Source organism: Orcinus orca, chromosome 15, assembly GCF_937001465.1.
Source record: "Orcinus orca chromosome 15, mOrcOrc1.1, whole genome shotgun sequence".
Classification (NCBI taxonomy): domain Eukaryota; kingdom Metazoa; phylum Chordata; class Mammalia; order Artiodactyla; family Delphinidae; genus Orcinus; species Orcinus orca.
In genome coordinates this window covers 70,349,191-70,364,703 of record NC_064573.1, presented here as the reverse complement: position 1 = coordinate 70,364,703, position 15,513 = coordinate 70,349,191, and the positions used below count along the sequence as shown (strand labels likewise).

Here is a 15,513-nt window from a genome sequence, read left to right as displayed (position 1 = left end):
GGCTGAGCTGTGAAATGTTGGCATTTGATATTTTTATAGTTCCTGATTTGAAGTCCATCCCATGGAAAATAAGTTTATGCAGTTTATTTGGTAATGTGTAAAGTGGCATGATATTGAAGTAGATTGTTCTCCACAGGGAAAGGGCACTGCACGTGTGAGCAAGGAGCCCTTGCCTTAATCCCTGCTTAGCCGTGAACTTGCTCAAAGACCTTGGGAATAGCTGATTAAAAAAAAATTTCCTCCATGGGTCCCTTGGCTTTTCGTCTTTAAAAGTCAATATTAATGCTGATCATTTATGATAATCATAATTAATAGCAATTATATAATTAATAGTAATTTATAGGATGCACTACGTAACTTACAAGGCTCAGTACGCAATGAAAACCTGGGGGCCCTTGTTCAGAAATTATTAATTTCAGGATGACAACAGCAGGGCACCAAACCGAGCCCGGGGCTCTTCTGTGGGGCTGCATGGGTCACATGCCCATGAAGCTAATTCCAGCCATTTAAGATGTGTCCGTGACTTGCCAGGAGCCGTGCTAGGCAGGAGGGATGCAGTGGCGCACAGGACAGACCTGTCCTTGCCTTCATGGAACATGCCATCGAGTGGTGTAGGTTACTACAAGTAAATAATCGTGACCATGAGTACACTGGTGAAAATTGGACAAGGCTGCGAAGGGCGAGTACAAGGTGCTGTGGGAGCACGTAATTTGGAGGCTCACCTCGTCTGAGTCTCATCCTTTTCTGTTTTTCACTTTATTATGTTCTTACTGATGCAGTGTGGAATTTCTTTTCCGTCCTTTCCAGCCATACATAGAAGAAATTTGTGAAAGTCTTCGAGGCAGCATTTTTCAAAAATTCATGGAAAGGTATGAAACTTTATGTATAAAATCTTTTTTTTTAATAGAGATATATTTGGCATGTAACATTATCTTAGTTATATATCATTGTGTTTATACTGATAAGATCTTGTACTGTGTAGGTGTACCTCATTTTACCCAATAAGTGCTGTCCTTAAAATGTGTTAATTTATTCATTCAACGAGCATTTACTGACCATGTGCTATGTGCCAGGCTTTGCATTAGATTGTTTCCTCTGTACTTTATAATTTAGGATTTGTATATCTTAACAGCCCGTTGACCTTTAGTTCTTTAGCTTCCAAATGGTCCAAAATTTAAATAGACTAAGGAACCTCACAATTAAAAGTATTTTATTGGGACACCTTTGCTAATGCAAGCACGAGTCTATGTCTAATTCATTTGTTTATATGTTGAAATCATATCCTTCAAAGTGAGACAGGCCTTCTCTTGATTCTTTACGTAGTAGAATTTAAGTATTGGCAAATGTCTGTAGTCATATATATCATTAATGTACCCGATAAATACGTCCCTCTGGGTTACTCAAGCTATAGGGTATGTCTGTCCTATAAAATTCTGAAAATTTTCGGTAACGCCTATAAAAGTGTTCACATGCTTCTCAGGCACCTAAGAGTCAATCCTTCAGTATTTTGAGTGTGCCTCTGCGATGATGCACCTTTGGAATTGGACTTTCTAACACTGAATCTGCGTTCACACTGACTGTACTCTTCTCCATAAACTCGGCTGATTTCTAGACAGCTGTCGTGTGACCGTGCCTCATCGACGGAGCAGCCTGCAGCTGTTCAGTAGTTGCCCTTTAAGAGCAAATACTTCAGTGCAGTTGTGTTTTTTTCTCCACATGTTCATAGAACTAAAATAATTAAAATAAAATTTAAAAAGTTGTGTCATGATTCTACCAGAGTTCAAGAGATGATTTTATCTTGGAGTAGAGTCAATACTTCAGGAAATGAATCTGCATACAAATGATTACATTTTTCTGAGTAGGAGCAGAGGCTTTGCCAGAAAGCCGTGGAATCAAACTGAGGGGATAGGATGCCGGCCCAGGGGTGAGACTCAACCAAGTCCTGGGCCGTCTCCACTGCTGTTGGTTCTAAAATCTGACTTTTCCCAAACTCCTGGGTCAACCTCACTGTTATATGATCCTTGGTGGAGAGGGGAGAAATGGGGATGGTGATTAAAATCGGGGAAGAGGTCTTGTTAACTCCATTGTGTAACCACCAGGTAAACCTGCACAGTCATTTTCCCCCACTGAGTTAACCATTCACTGTGGGTTTTTTTTTTTTAGTTTTATTGAAGTATAGTTGATTTACAATGTTAATTTCTGCTGTACAGCAAAGTGATTCAATTATATATGTATATATGTACACACACACACATTCATTTTCATATTCTTTTCCATTATGGTTTATCCCAGGATATTGAATATAGTTCCCTGTGCTATATAGTAGGACCTTGTTATTTATCAATTCTCTATGTAAAAGTTTACATCTGTTAAACCCAGACTCCTAATCCATCCCTCTCCCAGCCTCCTCCCCCTAACCATTCACTCTTATCACCACAGGAAATACAAGTGAAGCTCTTTGCATTTTAGGCAAGCATGCACATTGGATTTTCTGAAACTCTTACCATTTTATATAAATGAATTATTTTTAAAGTCAGTTCTTTTATATATATATATATATATATTTGGTTCTTTTTATGTTAATACATTATCAAATTAACAGTAAAAGAATCCATTGTCAGGCCAAGAGTTCAGAGTTCGGGTTTTTTTGTTGTTAATTAATTTATTTATTATTTATTTTTGCCTGCGTTGGGTTTTCGTTGCTGTGCGCGGGCTTTCTCTAGTTGCGGTGAGCGGGGGCTACTCTTCATTGTGGTGCACGGGCTTCTCATTGCGGTGGCTTCTTGTTGCGGAGCACGGGCTCTAGGCACGTGGGCTTCAGTAGTTGTGGCATGTGGGCTCAGTAGTTGTGGCTCGCGGGCTCTAGAGCGCAGCCTCAGTAATTGTGGCGCACGGGCTTAGTTGCTCCATGGCATGTGGGGTCGTCCCAGACCAGGGCTCGAACCCATGTCCCCTGCACTGGCAGGCGGATTCTTAACCACTGCGCTACCAGGGAAGTCCAGAGTTTGGGTTTTGAAAAGCACAGGCACTCCATAAATAGACCCTTGTAGACTTCAGCATCGTCAGGACTGGCCGTGTTCTCTGAGGGCCTCACGGTTCAGGCGATTTTTCTTGGTGGCCACACTGCAGTTTCATAGTAGAGAAGTAAAGAGGAAGTCTTCATGTAGAGAACAGGCTTATGGTTGCCAAGGGGGAGGCAGGGTGGGGCAGGGGTTGGACTGGGAGTTTGGGGTTAGCAGATGCAAACTAGTATATAGAGAATGGATAAACAACAAGGTCCTACTGTATAGCAGGAAACTAGATAAACCATAATGAATAATGAACTAGATAAACCATAATGAATATATAATGAATATATATCACATGTATCCTGTGGTAAACCATAATGAAAAAGAATATATATGTGTATAACTGAATCACTTTGCTGTTCAGAAATTAACACGTTGTAAATCAATTATACTTCGATTAAATTAAAAAAAAAAAAAGAGGATGTCTTTAGCAGTGCTGAGCCTGCCTCTCCACCTTCTCCTGAGGCCCAGCAGGGACACGGGGTTACGTTCCCAGTGGGGCTGAATCCCGGAGTGAGGCTTTCCCTCTTCTGGATGAGGCTGGTGAGCCTCGCTTCAGCAGTGAACATCAGATTGCTCAGTAATCTAAAGCCCACGTCAGGGGTTAGAGCTAAAAACGCTCGTTCTGCTCACCCTCGCCGCGCCCCAGTCGTCTTTGTATCTTTCACCCCGGCTCTTCCCTCCGAGGCGGTGGTTAAGTCACCTGCAAGGGCTCTGGCTCTGAAGCCCTGTGCTGCCCAGGCTCTGCCCTATTATCAGCCCCGGTTCCTCCTCCCCACCCAGAAGTGCCCATTCTAGTGACTAGATATTGCCTAGGAATGGAGCTCAAGGAACCCCGTGGGCACACGACAGCCAGGACACCCAGCAGCCATCTGTACTTCCTAAAGAAGAACTTGCTATCGTATTTCATGGGCAAAATATCTGTGCTTATTTTTTGATGGAGTGTGTGTCCTTTTGGCGCAGGGTATGGGTTGGGAGTTGATTCTCCTCGACTCTTCTCTTGGCCAGCAGGGCCACTTCTCTCTCCCTGGTTGTTTACCCTCCCCAGCTAGTTTGCAAGTTCATAAAATGTGACAGATCACACCCCCCCACACCCCCACCTCCGTTGCCATCTCTGAACTCCAGAATCCGTAAGAAGGCAGGGTGTGAGCTAGCCTCACACACCAAGTGATTTCAAAGTCATGGATTTATTCACCCCAGTGTGGTTTCACCTTTTGCACTCACCATGCTTTAAAAAAAAAACTCTTTGAAATAACTCTCAGAAACTCAAAATTTATTTTACTGACCTCATAGAGATGTTAGGAGGATCAGTGAAACACTCTTTAAAAGTCATTTCAGAGTCACTGAAAAAAGATGCTATGTAATTACAAGAGTTCTTCTGCTTTGAATTCTTAATTTGATTATTAGCCTCAGAAATATTTTTAAAAGATCCTTAGAAGGCATATTAGATGAAACCCCCAGGGACCTGGGATATTTGGATGCCTTAAGGCATCGTATTATAGTGCTGATAGTACCTGTAACTTGCACTTCATAAGAACTCCCTCCCTCTCTTCCTGCCTTTCTCTCTCCTTCCCTTTCTTCCTTTTTTAATTCATTCATTCCTTCATAGAACCCTGAATACCGTTCCTATGTAAGGAATCATGCCAGGGGCTAGATGAAGTCCAACAATCACCAGAAATGTTCTTTGCTTTTAAGGAATATTCAATCCAGAATGCATTTCTTCTGAAAAAAAAATTAAAAGCAAACATTTTATAGATATGTTGCTCATTAATAAAAAATAATCCCAATCATGCCTTTATTAATGGGATAGATATGTTTCTTACTTCATGGATGAAAAAAACACTCCTCCAGCAGTTGAGTAAACTGGGCGCTTATCAATGCAGTATGACTTCCATCTTGCGATTCTCGTCTAAGGGTTTCTCTCCTGCACTGTTTGCATCTTTGTGAGGCAGACATTGGTTTGGGTTCAAATCCGGCTCCACCCATTCTCTCTCTGTGTGACCTTGGGCAAGCTCAGGTGGTCTCGGCTGTAAGTTGGGGCATCATGACGGTACCTGATCACGGAGTCGTTGAAGGAGTAGATGAACAGGGCCTGGGACATGATAAGCACTATTTAGGTATTATATTTGCTACCCCTCTAATTATTTGTAAACAGCCATTATTTTGTCATTGAGAGCTGCACTGTGCAGTATGGTAGCCACTGACCACGTGTAGCTGTGGAACTCTTGAAATATGATTAGTCTGAATTAAGATGGGCAAACACCCACCAGATTTCAAAGACTTCATAGAAAAGCAAGAATGTAGACTATCTCATTAAAATTGTATATTGATTTGATTTTGTGTTGCAATGATAATTTTTTGATATATTGGTTTAAATAAAATATATTATTAAAATTAGATTACGTACGCAGCTTCTGTTACCCGTCTATTGGACAGTGCTGACTCAGATAAAGATGTTACCACAGCATAACGACAATTAAAGGAGAAGCACAAAGTCTTCGATTTGAATCATAAAATAAGGCCTTAAATACCAGGTGAATCCTCTGTGAGAAAATGTTTAGGAAAACTTACTCCGTTTGAGAAGCAACACGAGCAGTACAATTCTAGTTTCTCAGTTAACTCGATATTTAACTTTTCAGTAATTCCTTACGTTCTTTTTCAGTGACAAGTTCACTCGATTTTGTCAGTGGAAAAACGTGGAATTAAATATCCATGTGAGTATCATCTCTGCCTTTCTTTTTTTAAATAAAAATTTCCCCTGGCTCAGCTTCGTGAGAAAATAGTTTATTCGGCAGCGTACTCCCCAGGGTAACACTCTGCCCAAACAGATGTCGTGCTTATGGCTTTAGGCATGAAAACTCCATCCTCCTATACCCAATTGTAAACACTTTGAATTTTAATTCTCTTTTCTCATATTCATGTAAGAATGTGTTTATTTATTTAAGAATGGTTATTTTAAGCGGTAATTGACCTTTTAACAGAACTAGTTGTAAAAATACAAGTCTTCTGCATAATGTAATTCCCATATGCCCGTGCCTTATGCCATCTTGGTAAAGTTCCTTTTTTTATTCTTAGGCGCAATGATGTAATAAACAAGATGACATCTTTTACTAGACCACGGTTTCATCTTTTTTGTTATTTTGAGAATGATAAAAGCAGTCCTCAAAGACAGGCTACTTTCTGACATTAACCCCTTAGCATTGTATCTTCTGTTAGCTTCTCACTGTCAGTAATTCTAGGGCACGTTCTCTACTTCGCTTTTAGAGTGTGCATTTCTCTTCCCCTTTCCTTCGTGCTCTCCCTTCACATAGGTTTGCCATTGAGAAAAAGAAATAACTGGATTTTTTTTTTTTTAGTTTTTTACTTGAGCAGTACTATTGGAAGAAGTGGGGTCTTTTCTTCTTTTTTTTTAAAATTAATTAATTAATTTATTTATTTATTTTTGGCTGTGTTGGGTCTTTGTTTCTGTGCGAGGGCTTTCTCCGGTTGCGGCAAGCGGGGGCCACTCTTCATCGCGGTGCGCGGGCCTCTCACTATCGCGGCCTCTCCCGTTGCGGAGCACAGGCTCCAGACGCGCAGGCTCAGTAGTTGCGGCTCATGGGCTTAGTTGCTCCACGGCATGTGGGATCTTCCCAGACCAGGGCTCGAACCCATGTCCCCTGCATTGGCAGGCAGATTCCCAACACTGCGCCACCAGGAAAGCCCCTTCTTCTTTTAAACCTCCCCTCTCCACCCCATTTCCTGGCAGGATTGAGAAGCAAGAGGCAGTGACACATTTTTAAAAATAATCCCTTATTGGGACTTCCCTGGCGGTCCAGCGGTTAGGACTCCATGCTTCCACGGCAGGGAGCACGGGTTCGATCCCTGGTCTGTTGCTGTGGCATGCCGCAGCACGGCCAAAAAAAGAATCCCTTACATCTGCTGTGGATCTTCCTTGTGCTTGAGTTCCTTTAGCAGACGTGGTATCCTCATGTCTTCACGTCCTCATGTCCTCTGAGCACCAAACATGAAGCTAGTGGGCCAGATGCCCCTCCCTGGCTGCAGACATGATATTTGAAGGGTTGTCTGGGGAAACCCTTCAAGCATCTGACCCTTCATTTGCCAGGATACATAAACTAGTAGGCATTTGCTGTTATCTGATGGCCTCTTACCACGAACATAGGACTATCTATCTGCCTTTGTACTGTCTAATGCCATGAAAACTGCTTAGGAAGCAGGGCATTGCTGGGATGATACTGACAAAGTGCTTATGAATAAAGCCTCTTCATAGAGTTACTCACACTCGGTCTGGCTTCATGCTCACACGCCCAGCATGAGTCCTCTCTACTCGCTGACGTTATTGATAAAACACTCACACGGGCAGCATCTGTTGGGCTTTCTGATCATATGGCCCACGGTTAGGAAAACATAGATGGCCTTGACGTGGGCCTATTTTTCTACCATTACGTTCCTGGCCTTGCTGAACTGTTCCCAACTTTAGACTTCAGAGTAGCTGATGTTGCTTAGTGTTTTGAGTGGAAATTTCACATTCACTTGTCTTCAAAGCGTACATCGTCCAATGTAAGATTTATGAGATCGGAAAACCAATCTAACTCAGCTACCACTGTGTCATCTTCCCATTTGCCTCCGTGGTGTGCATTCTGTGCAGTTTGCATAGAAGGTGGTTCTAGAATGTCCTGCCACCTTGTGCTTCTCACCTCTCAGTTTGAGGGACCAGTCACGGAAAGGGCAGGTGTATCTGAATCGCTATTTTAATAACTGTATATGTTTTACATGAAAACAACAGCATAATTTTTATGCAGTTTTACGTTTCCATGTCGCATTTTGAATTCACAGTTGACCATGAATGATTTCAGCGTACATAGGATTATTGGACGAGGAGGATTCGGTGAAGTATATGGTTGCAGGAAAGCAGACACTGGAAAAATGTAAGCTTTCTAGGCTCGTATATTTTGCTGGGAATATTAAGAGAATTTTATGCTCGCATCAAAAGGAAACCCCTGTGTAGATTTATGGAAGCCCGTGATCTCACTCCTGCAGTAATTTGCCTCAGAAGGAAATAGGCTGTATTTTGTAAAGCATAGCAAACGAGATGATCTGGAACTGCTGCCTCTTAGGGCTAAATGGGAAGGTAACCAGAAGCCGTGTATCGGGAGCCTGCAGTGGTTCAGGCCGTGGGTGAAGAGCCAGGAATCCAGAGGTGGCCAAGAAGGGGTGTTATGTGTGGCCTCCCAGTCCGATCAGACTGCAAAGAATTCTCTGCTTTGCAGGGGAGAGACATTCTCTTCTGACCCACCTGTGATTTAGCATGTGCAGTTTGGGGTGATAGAAAAAATACCTTCCAGTTCTGTGCTGCACGGTGGGCTTTCTGATCCTAAATGATGCACTTTACTTGTCGTTCGTTACCTTTCACTAAATTTTAGTTTTACTTCATCGTAACTGCTTGTCGAGGTGTTGAGGATGCCCAGTCTGTCACGTGTTGTTGTCAGAAGTAAATAATATCAATTTGTCTCTTCATACACATTTACGATTTCACCCGACTCTCGGAAACCGCCAGGGCGTGGTAAATAGTCTTCTATTTTATAGGTTAAGGGTAGACGCTTCTCAGGAGTCACACAGCTAGGAAGTGGCCAAGCTCAGCTCCCATGAATCCTCGAGCACGTCCTTTGCAGCCTCCCGGCTGCCAGTGACAGTGACCTGCCACCTGCCCTTGGGGGCGGGGGGCCCTCAGCTTGCTTACTCTGAGGGGCTCAAGACCTGTGGGTGCCACCTTCTCTGTGGTCTGCAATCCAAAGGTCTTATTAAACATCATCACAGCAGGGTGGTGATAGAAGTAGTATGAGGCATTTTGAAAATTCTTTATCATAAAAAATATTTCAAGAACGCGTCACTTCATGTGTGCTCTGTTGGGCTTTGATCCCATAATTAAGCCAATATTTGATCCCATAATTAAGCCAATCAATGTCTCGCAAATGGATTTGTCATACAGAACTCCTGGAAGAGTGGATAAAAATATCAAATTTGAACATCTATCTCTGTTTTGCTGTAGCTCATAACATTATAAGTTGTAAGTAAGTTAGGAATAAGTGGATTTTGTGTGTCCTACCACAGCCAGACAACTGGTATACCTGGGTGTCGTGAAATAGTGTATCAGTGGGAGTTTAGTCATGCATGCAGAATTCTCAAGTCCCCAAAACCCTTGTAAAAATTTCCTTTCAGCTTTCCCTTGTCCTGCTGAAAAAGCATCTGCTTCCTTTTTTTTTTTTTTTTTTTTTTTTTTTTTTGCGGTACGCGGGCCTCTCACTGTCGCGGCCTCTCCCGTTGCGGAGCACAGGCTCCAGACGCGCAGGCTCAGCGGCCATGGCTCACAGGCCCAGCTGCTCCGCGGCATGTGGGATCTTCCCGGACCGGGGCACGAACCCGTGTCCCCTGCATCGGCAGGCGGACTCTCAACCACTGCGCCACCAGGGAAGCCCAGCATCTGCTTTCTTTAACCTGTGATTACAGAGTGTGCTGAGTAACATGTCTGTATTTCCTTAATGTGAGTTTGTTCCAAATCTTCAAAAATCTTAAGCTGTCAGCGGTTTCTTCTCAACTAACTTGAATATAAATTGAATGTAAAAATCTTACTGATTCTTTTTATTATTTGAAATATGATAACTTAAGTATAGATTTAAAACAAATCAGTAAAGTGCCACTTTAGGACACGGAGTTTTGGACGCACGCTTTCCCTTCCCATTTGGTCAGTCATCAACAGTTTAGAGTCTTACACTCTACGAGCTTATTAAATCTTGACCAGTGCTGAATTCACAATTCCTAAATGCTAAATATGACACGTACAGCACCTCCACAAAACACACACACACACACACACACACACACACACACACGGTGGTACTAGGCAGCGGCAATACATACAAAATTTATTTCCCTGAATTTTATATCCATCTACTTTATGCTCTTATTTAACTGAAACATCAATTCATATAATAATAGAAATATCTTGATTATTGCTTGATTTTTTAAAATAGCCTTTTTATTTTACAGTTATTTTAGGTTTACAGAAAAAGTGCAGAAATAGTACAGGATGTACTGCCCGTGTACCCCATGCCCAGTATCCTCATCTTACTTAGTGTGGGACACTCGTCACAATGAACGAACAAATATGTTATTGACTGAAGTCTCCACTTGATTCAGATTTCCTTAGTTTCTTAGAAGCATTTTGCTTCTTTAAAACACTTAGCACCTCTTTAGAAACTTCCCCCGGTGTGATGCGTATCATTTAATCCGTTTAGATGTATTCTCAGTGCAGATTTTTCAATAATATTTATGTTTCTAGGTATGCGATGAAATGCTTGGATAAGAAGAGGATCAAGATGAAACAAGGAGAAACCTTGGCCTTAAATGAAAGGATCATGTTGTCCCTGGTGAGCACAGGAGTAAGTATTCAATTTTCAACACTCTTGGGTTGGTTTGTTTGTTTGTTTTTTGGTTTTTGTATCAGGACAATTTATTTAAAATACAGGCATTTTTTTTTTTCTGGTGAATTAAGCGGCTAGCCAGTTCTTGGGGGGATTAGAATTTAGAGCAGGGAGCAGCAGCCTAAGTTAGTATAAAGAATAATTCAGGTATTACCTCTGTCTAATTTGGGAATTAGGAACGTACTAGCCACCATCGCTGTGCACACTGACAACTTGTCCCTTTAGTGAGTATTTATGACTTCCTTCTTTGTGGAATATGGTTGCAGAGATGGCAGAAAATAATCATATCAATGCCAAAAAAAATATCACTTGAATATAGTTAAGAATTGGCTGTGTGACTGAGAAAGACTAACCCAGAGAAGAAAAAGTAAGAGAAATGTAGCTCCCGTCCTTCACAAACTGATAGAGAGGAAGTGACTGGGCTTAGTCAAACCCCAGTTGTCCCTTCAGGGTGCTCCCCAGGCCGGGTTTCATTTGGAGGGAACCTTATCTTCTCAGCACTTGCTACTTTTACCTGCTGTGGACGCTGGCCTTTTCCATTTCCAGCACTACGTTTCTGCCTGTTCGATGTTTTATTTGCATGTCAGCCTGTCATTTTTAGCTCGGCATGTGTAAAAGCAAGCTTTTACGCTGTGTCATCTTGACTTGCAAAGCAGTGTCCCGTTCTGATTTCTTTTCCTGTTAGTAGTATCACCCAGGATCAAAACCTCGGCTTTTATTTACCTGTACAGATGTATATAAAGACACCCAGAAAAACCCACCATCCCAGGGACCTGGGCAGTGCCCACGTGTCCTGGCAAGTGAGACAAGGGGCCCCAGGGGAGGCGGGATGGTGCTTCCAACTATCATAGCTGGGTTCTAAATAAGGTCATCTTCACACAAAGGTTTTGAAAGACTCAGATCTTAATGGTGACTCAAAGAATTCCTTTCAGCTAGTTTAGCAAGGAACCTGAGACCCAGAGACATCATTTCTTTGCCCAGAGTCCCCAGACTCCCTGGACAGCCCCAGTGTTCTTTTCTCATCCCTTTGTAGGCTCCATGTTTTGTTGTTTGTCACCTGTATTCATTGTGTTGGTGTTTATATTATTCTAGCATTAGTTTTAAGTGGTTCTGGAAAGTCTGTTTGCTATCGAAGCCAATGAATATCATAATTTAGCTCAACTATAACAGATGAAAATGCCATTGCTATAAATAGTAATGTCTAATTATGTGCCTCTACCTGCCAACGTATGGACATTAAGCATTTCAAATAAGAGTTACCCTGTGTGCATGGCCAAGATTTTAACTGATTGGAATGGAATCTGAGTGGCCTGCACACTGTATTGGAATCAACGTGAATAGCATTGGCTTCTAGTATCTATTGAAATGTCTGTGTCTTCATTTCAGACACGGATGTGTGTTTACTGCAGATTTTAAGTGCTTTATTAAAATATTAATTTTTAATGAGTTATCTCAAAGCCTTGGATATTTATTCACAGGAAAGCCTATGGGAAAAAAATTTTGGTGTTGGAAAAATATACGTACGATTTTAATTTTCATGTAGCATTTTTGTTTTACTCAGGTGAGGGAGAGTCGTTAAGTAGTTGTCGAGCTCCTCACTGGTCCACCCGTAAGGGAATAAATAAAAAATTGGGGGTATATTGAGCTACTGCTTTGAGCTAATTTAAAAGGCTTGTTTATATTTTTTATTCAAATATCAAAACTGCTTAGCATTTTAAACATGTATAAGTATATAATTTAAAGAATTGTAGTAAAGAATTGAAAGAATTGTAATAAAGTTGTTTGGAATTGTTTTTGCTAATGAAAGGCCACGGTTTATAGGATTTAAGTAATCTTTAGTTTAAAATTGCCCTCTTAGGGGATGCTTTAGATCGGCCTGTATCAGTATGATTTCCTAAGGTGTTGGCATGAAAATGAGCCAGAGTCACCCAGCAGAGTTTTCTATTTACTAGAAAGTTGTTTTTCTCTTTCACTCTCAAATTGAGGATTCCTACTTCTCATCCCCCAAAGAGATAGTAGGAAGTACTGTTCCCAGTTTTATTCTGTAACTTTCGGGTAGTAAAAAGGGAATCAAGGACATGTATGTCCATGACTGGGGGGAGCCGTCAGCACTTTCATTAATTAAGTCAAGTGTTGTTCATGAGAAGCATTGCTCATTCATTCCTTGATCCATACTTGAGACCTAGATTGTGCCGGGCCCTCCGCTACGAGACGGGGGTCCTGAAACCCTAGTTTGGTCCTTGTTCTTACAGAGCTGCGTAGAGTGATGCAGACAGTCTCACAAATGCGTTGATCATTGGAACACGTGGCAAGAGGTAGGAAAGACAGGTCCACGGTGCTCAGAAGGCATTTAGCAGGGCGGAAGTATTGTCCACAAATGCTCCTCTGAAGTCAGAGGAGGTGCCGGGACACGTGTGGGTCCCGAGCACGGAAGTTCTGGGGAGTCACAGAAGGTCGGCAGAGGTGGGGTCAGAAGTGACAGGGTAAGGACCACAAGATGAAGTTGTAAGGGAGAGAGGCAAGCAGAGGCCAGACCAGACCAGAAAGAGTTTTCTGGGCCAGTACTGAGGAGTTTTAAAAATCTTAAGAGCCGTTGGAAACAAAGTGTTTGAAGTAGGAAGATAACATGAGAAGCCTTGCAAGTCTGAAAAGGTTCCTCTGACTGCAGTGTAGAGAAATGTTCTGAAGGATTACTTTACGGTCTATTTTATCACACTTTTAAGTTCCTGCAAAATGCAGTCTATTTTGCTCACTAGGTAGGAAATCAAAGAAGACAGTTCCTTGCTGAAGAGCTTTTATTTAAGTATCCACCTGTAAAAAACCCCGTAGTTCTTATTTACCTTGAATTTGTAATCAAGGCAGAACATCTTAACCACAGTTATCTTTGAAACCGTACCAACACCATCATTAAACCGCTGCCTGTTTGTCCACTTGGGTCAGTGTTCAGTTCTTTGTGTCTCGGACCCCACCTGAGACTCAAGATGGTATCTGCTCAGGGCCTGAGAGATGAGGGATCATGGTCAGCAAATTCTGTAGAGGTAACCAAGTCAAATCCCTTTAGCGGAGCTTTTATTTCATGTTGCTATGGAAACTCTGCCTTCGTAAGTAGGGTAACGTAGGACAGCTCTGCCAAGAGTCCAGGGTCAGAGAGCTGGGGTTTGAATCTTGGCTGGCTACCAAATTCCTTTGTGACCTCAGGCAAGACATTTCCCTTTTAGTGGGTGGGGAGTTTAGTTTCCTTGTCTTTAAAATAAAGAAATCGGACCACGTGATTTTTTTTCTTTCTTTCTTAAGAGCCTTTTCTACTCCGGTGGCCTATGATTCTAAATCTCCAATTCATGTCCCATCTTAATAACGTAGCATCTTAACTATACTTTGACCTTTTGCAGTGTTCTCAGGGCTGTCGTTAGAATGATCATACACCGTCATGTTCAGAAATACCCCCCTTCCCGGGCTCTATTTGTCCTCTGGGTGAAGTGAGTGGAGTTGCTCTCTCAAGCTGGGAAAGACCCGGGCTTTACTAAGTTCCTGGTCCACCCGCTTCTCTGCTCTAGAGCTGAATTGTTCACCAGATCGGGAACCAGAGTATGTGGGGAACCCCATTAAGGAAGAAGCATGATATTTGGAGCAGAATGAGCCATCGCCAGCAGACTATGGAAAGGTCTGGTGAAACACCGGTGGGATCGCAAGTAGGAGGGTACCCACCCGCTGAGAACCACATGGCTTTTAACAGATAAAGGGTAACACCCTTATTTTTCCTATTTAACGCAAAATATATGTTAACATTAGTAAACACTAACACCTCTCAACAGACCTCTAAGGAAAACTAGGTAACCACAAAATGAATTTTGTCATTCATTCTGGAGTAACTTCCTCCAGAAGGTTTGTGGAAATTGAGTTCAAGTTCATGAATCTTGAGCACATAGGAATGTGTTAAGACAGATTTATCTGTATGCCCTTAATCGACAGGTATGAACAATGTGAATTCTGTTTCAGATTATTCCGTTAAAATTTGAATACTTTCTGTGGAATTTAATAATTCTTTGCTTCTGTTAAGAAAGTGGTTATAGATATTTCATGCCATTTGTTATCTGAATCAGTTGAATGGCAAGTGTACGCTGTATATTTATCTCAATGGACCTAGTTCTAGATCTAGTGGGGCACTGATGGATTCTCACCAGGGAACACGTGTGTGTATCCAGCACCCATGTCAAGAGATAAAAAGTTACCGGTGTTCCAGAAGTCTCCCTGTGTCCCTCCCAGCCACTCACCCCACGCCCAAGCTAACTACTACCCAGATGTCTAAAACCGTAATTTACCTTTGCCCGTGTTGAAACTTCATATAAATGTACTCTTTTTGTGTCTGGCTTCTCTCACTCAGTGTTGCTTGCGAGATGCATCTGAGTCGTTGCTCTTAGCAACAGCGCCTTCTGTAGCTAAATAGCAGGGGTCACCAGGCTATGTGTGTGGCCCAGGGACCAAATCTGGCTTGTGTGCACAGCCCATGAACTAAGAATGGTTTTTTCCTTTTTAAAGCATTGTAAAGAAAAGAAACAAAGAAGAATATGTGATAGAGACTGGATGAAGCCTGCAAAGCTTAAAATATTTACTGTCCAGCCCTTTGCAGAAAATGTTTGGTGGCCCCTGTTCTATAGTATTCCGTCATATAAATGTGCCACAATTCGTGTATCCATCCTCCTGTTGGTAGACATTGGGGTTATTTCCTGGTTTGGGGCTATTTTGAATAGTGCCATGAGGACCATTCTCATGTCCTTGGTGCACATGAGTCCAGATTGCTGTTGGGTAAATACCCCGGGGTAGAAATGCTGGCTCATAGGCTTTGCAGGTAGTGATCAACTTTAGCAGATCCCACTGAACATCTTGTGAAAGTGGTAGTACCATTCTGCCTTCCCAGCGCCATACTGGAAGTTCCATTAACTCCATACCTTTGCAACACTTGGCAT

General features: G+C 42.1%; 1 protein-coding gene across 5 annotated transcripts in view; it reads left to right on the top strand.

Moving 5' to 3' along the window:
- The window catches only part of GRK3 (G protein-coupled receptor kinase 3), a 123,375-nt gene that overhangs the window by 71,768 nt on the left and 36,094 nt on the right, over positions 1 to 15,513 (top strand). For all 5 annotated transcript variants that reach the window (XM_004283783.3, XM_033412747.2, XM_033412748.2 and 2 more), the window contains 4 exons: positions 808 to 869; positions 5,731 to 5,782; positions 7,905 to 7,996; positions 10,408 to 10,507. In XM_004283783.3, coding sequence (XP_004283831.1) covers positions 808 to 869; positions 5,731 to 5,782; positions 7,905 to 7,996; positions 10,408 to 10,507 — 306 coding nt within the window. The remainder of the gene's footprint in view (positions 1 to 807; positions 870 to 5,730; positions 5,783 to 7,904; positions 7,997 to 10,407; positions 10,508 to 15,513) is intronic.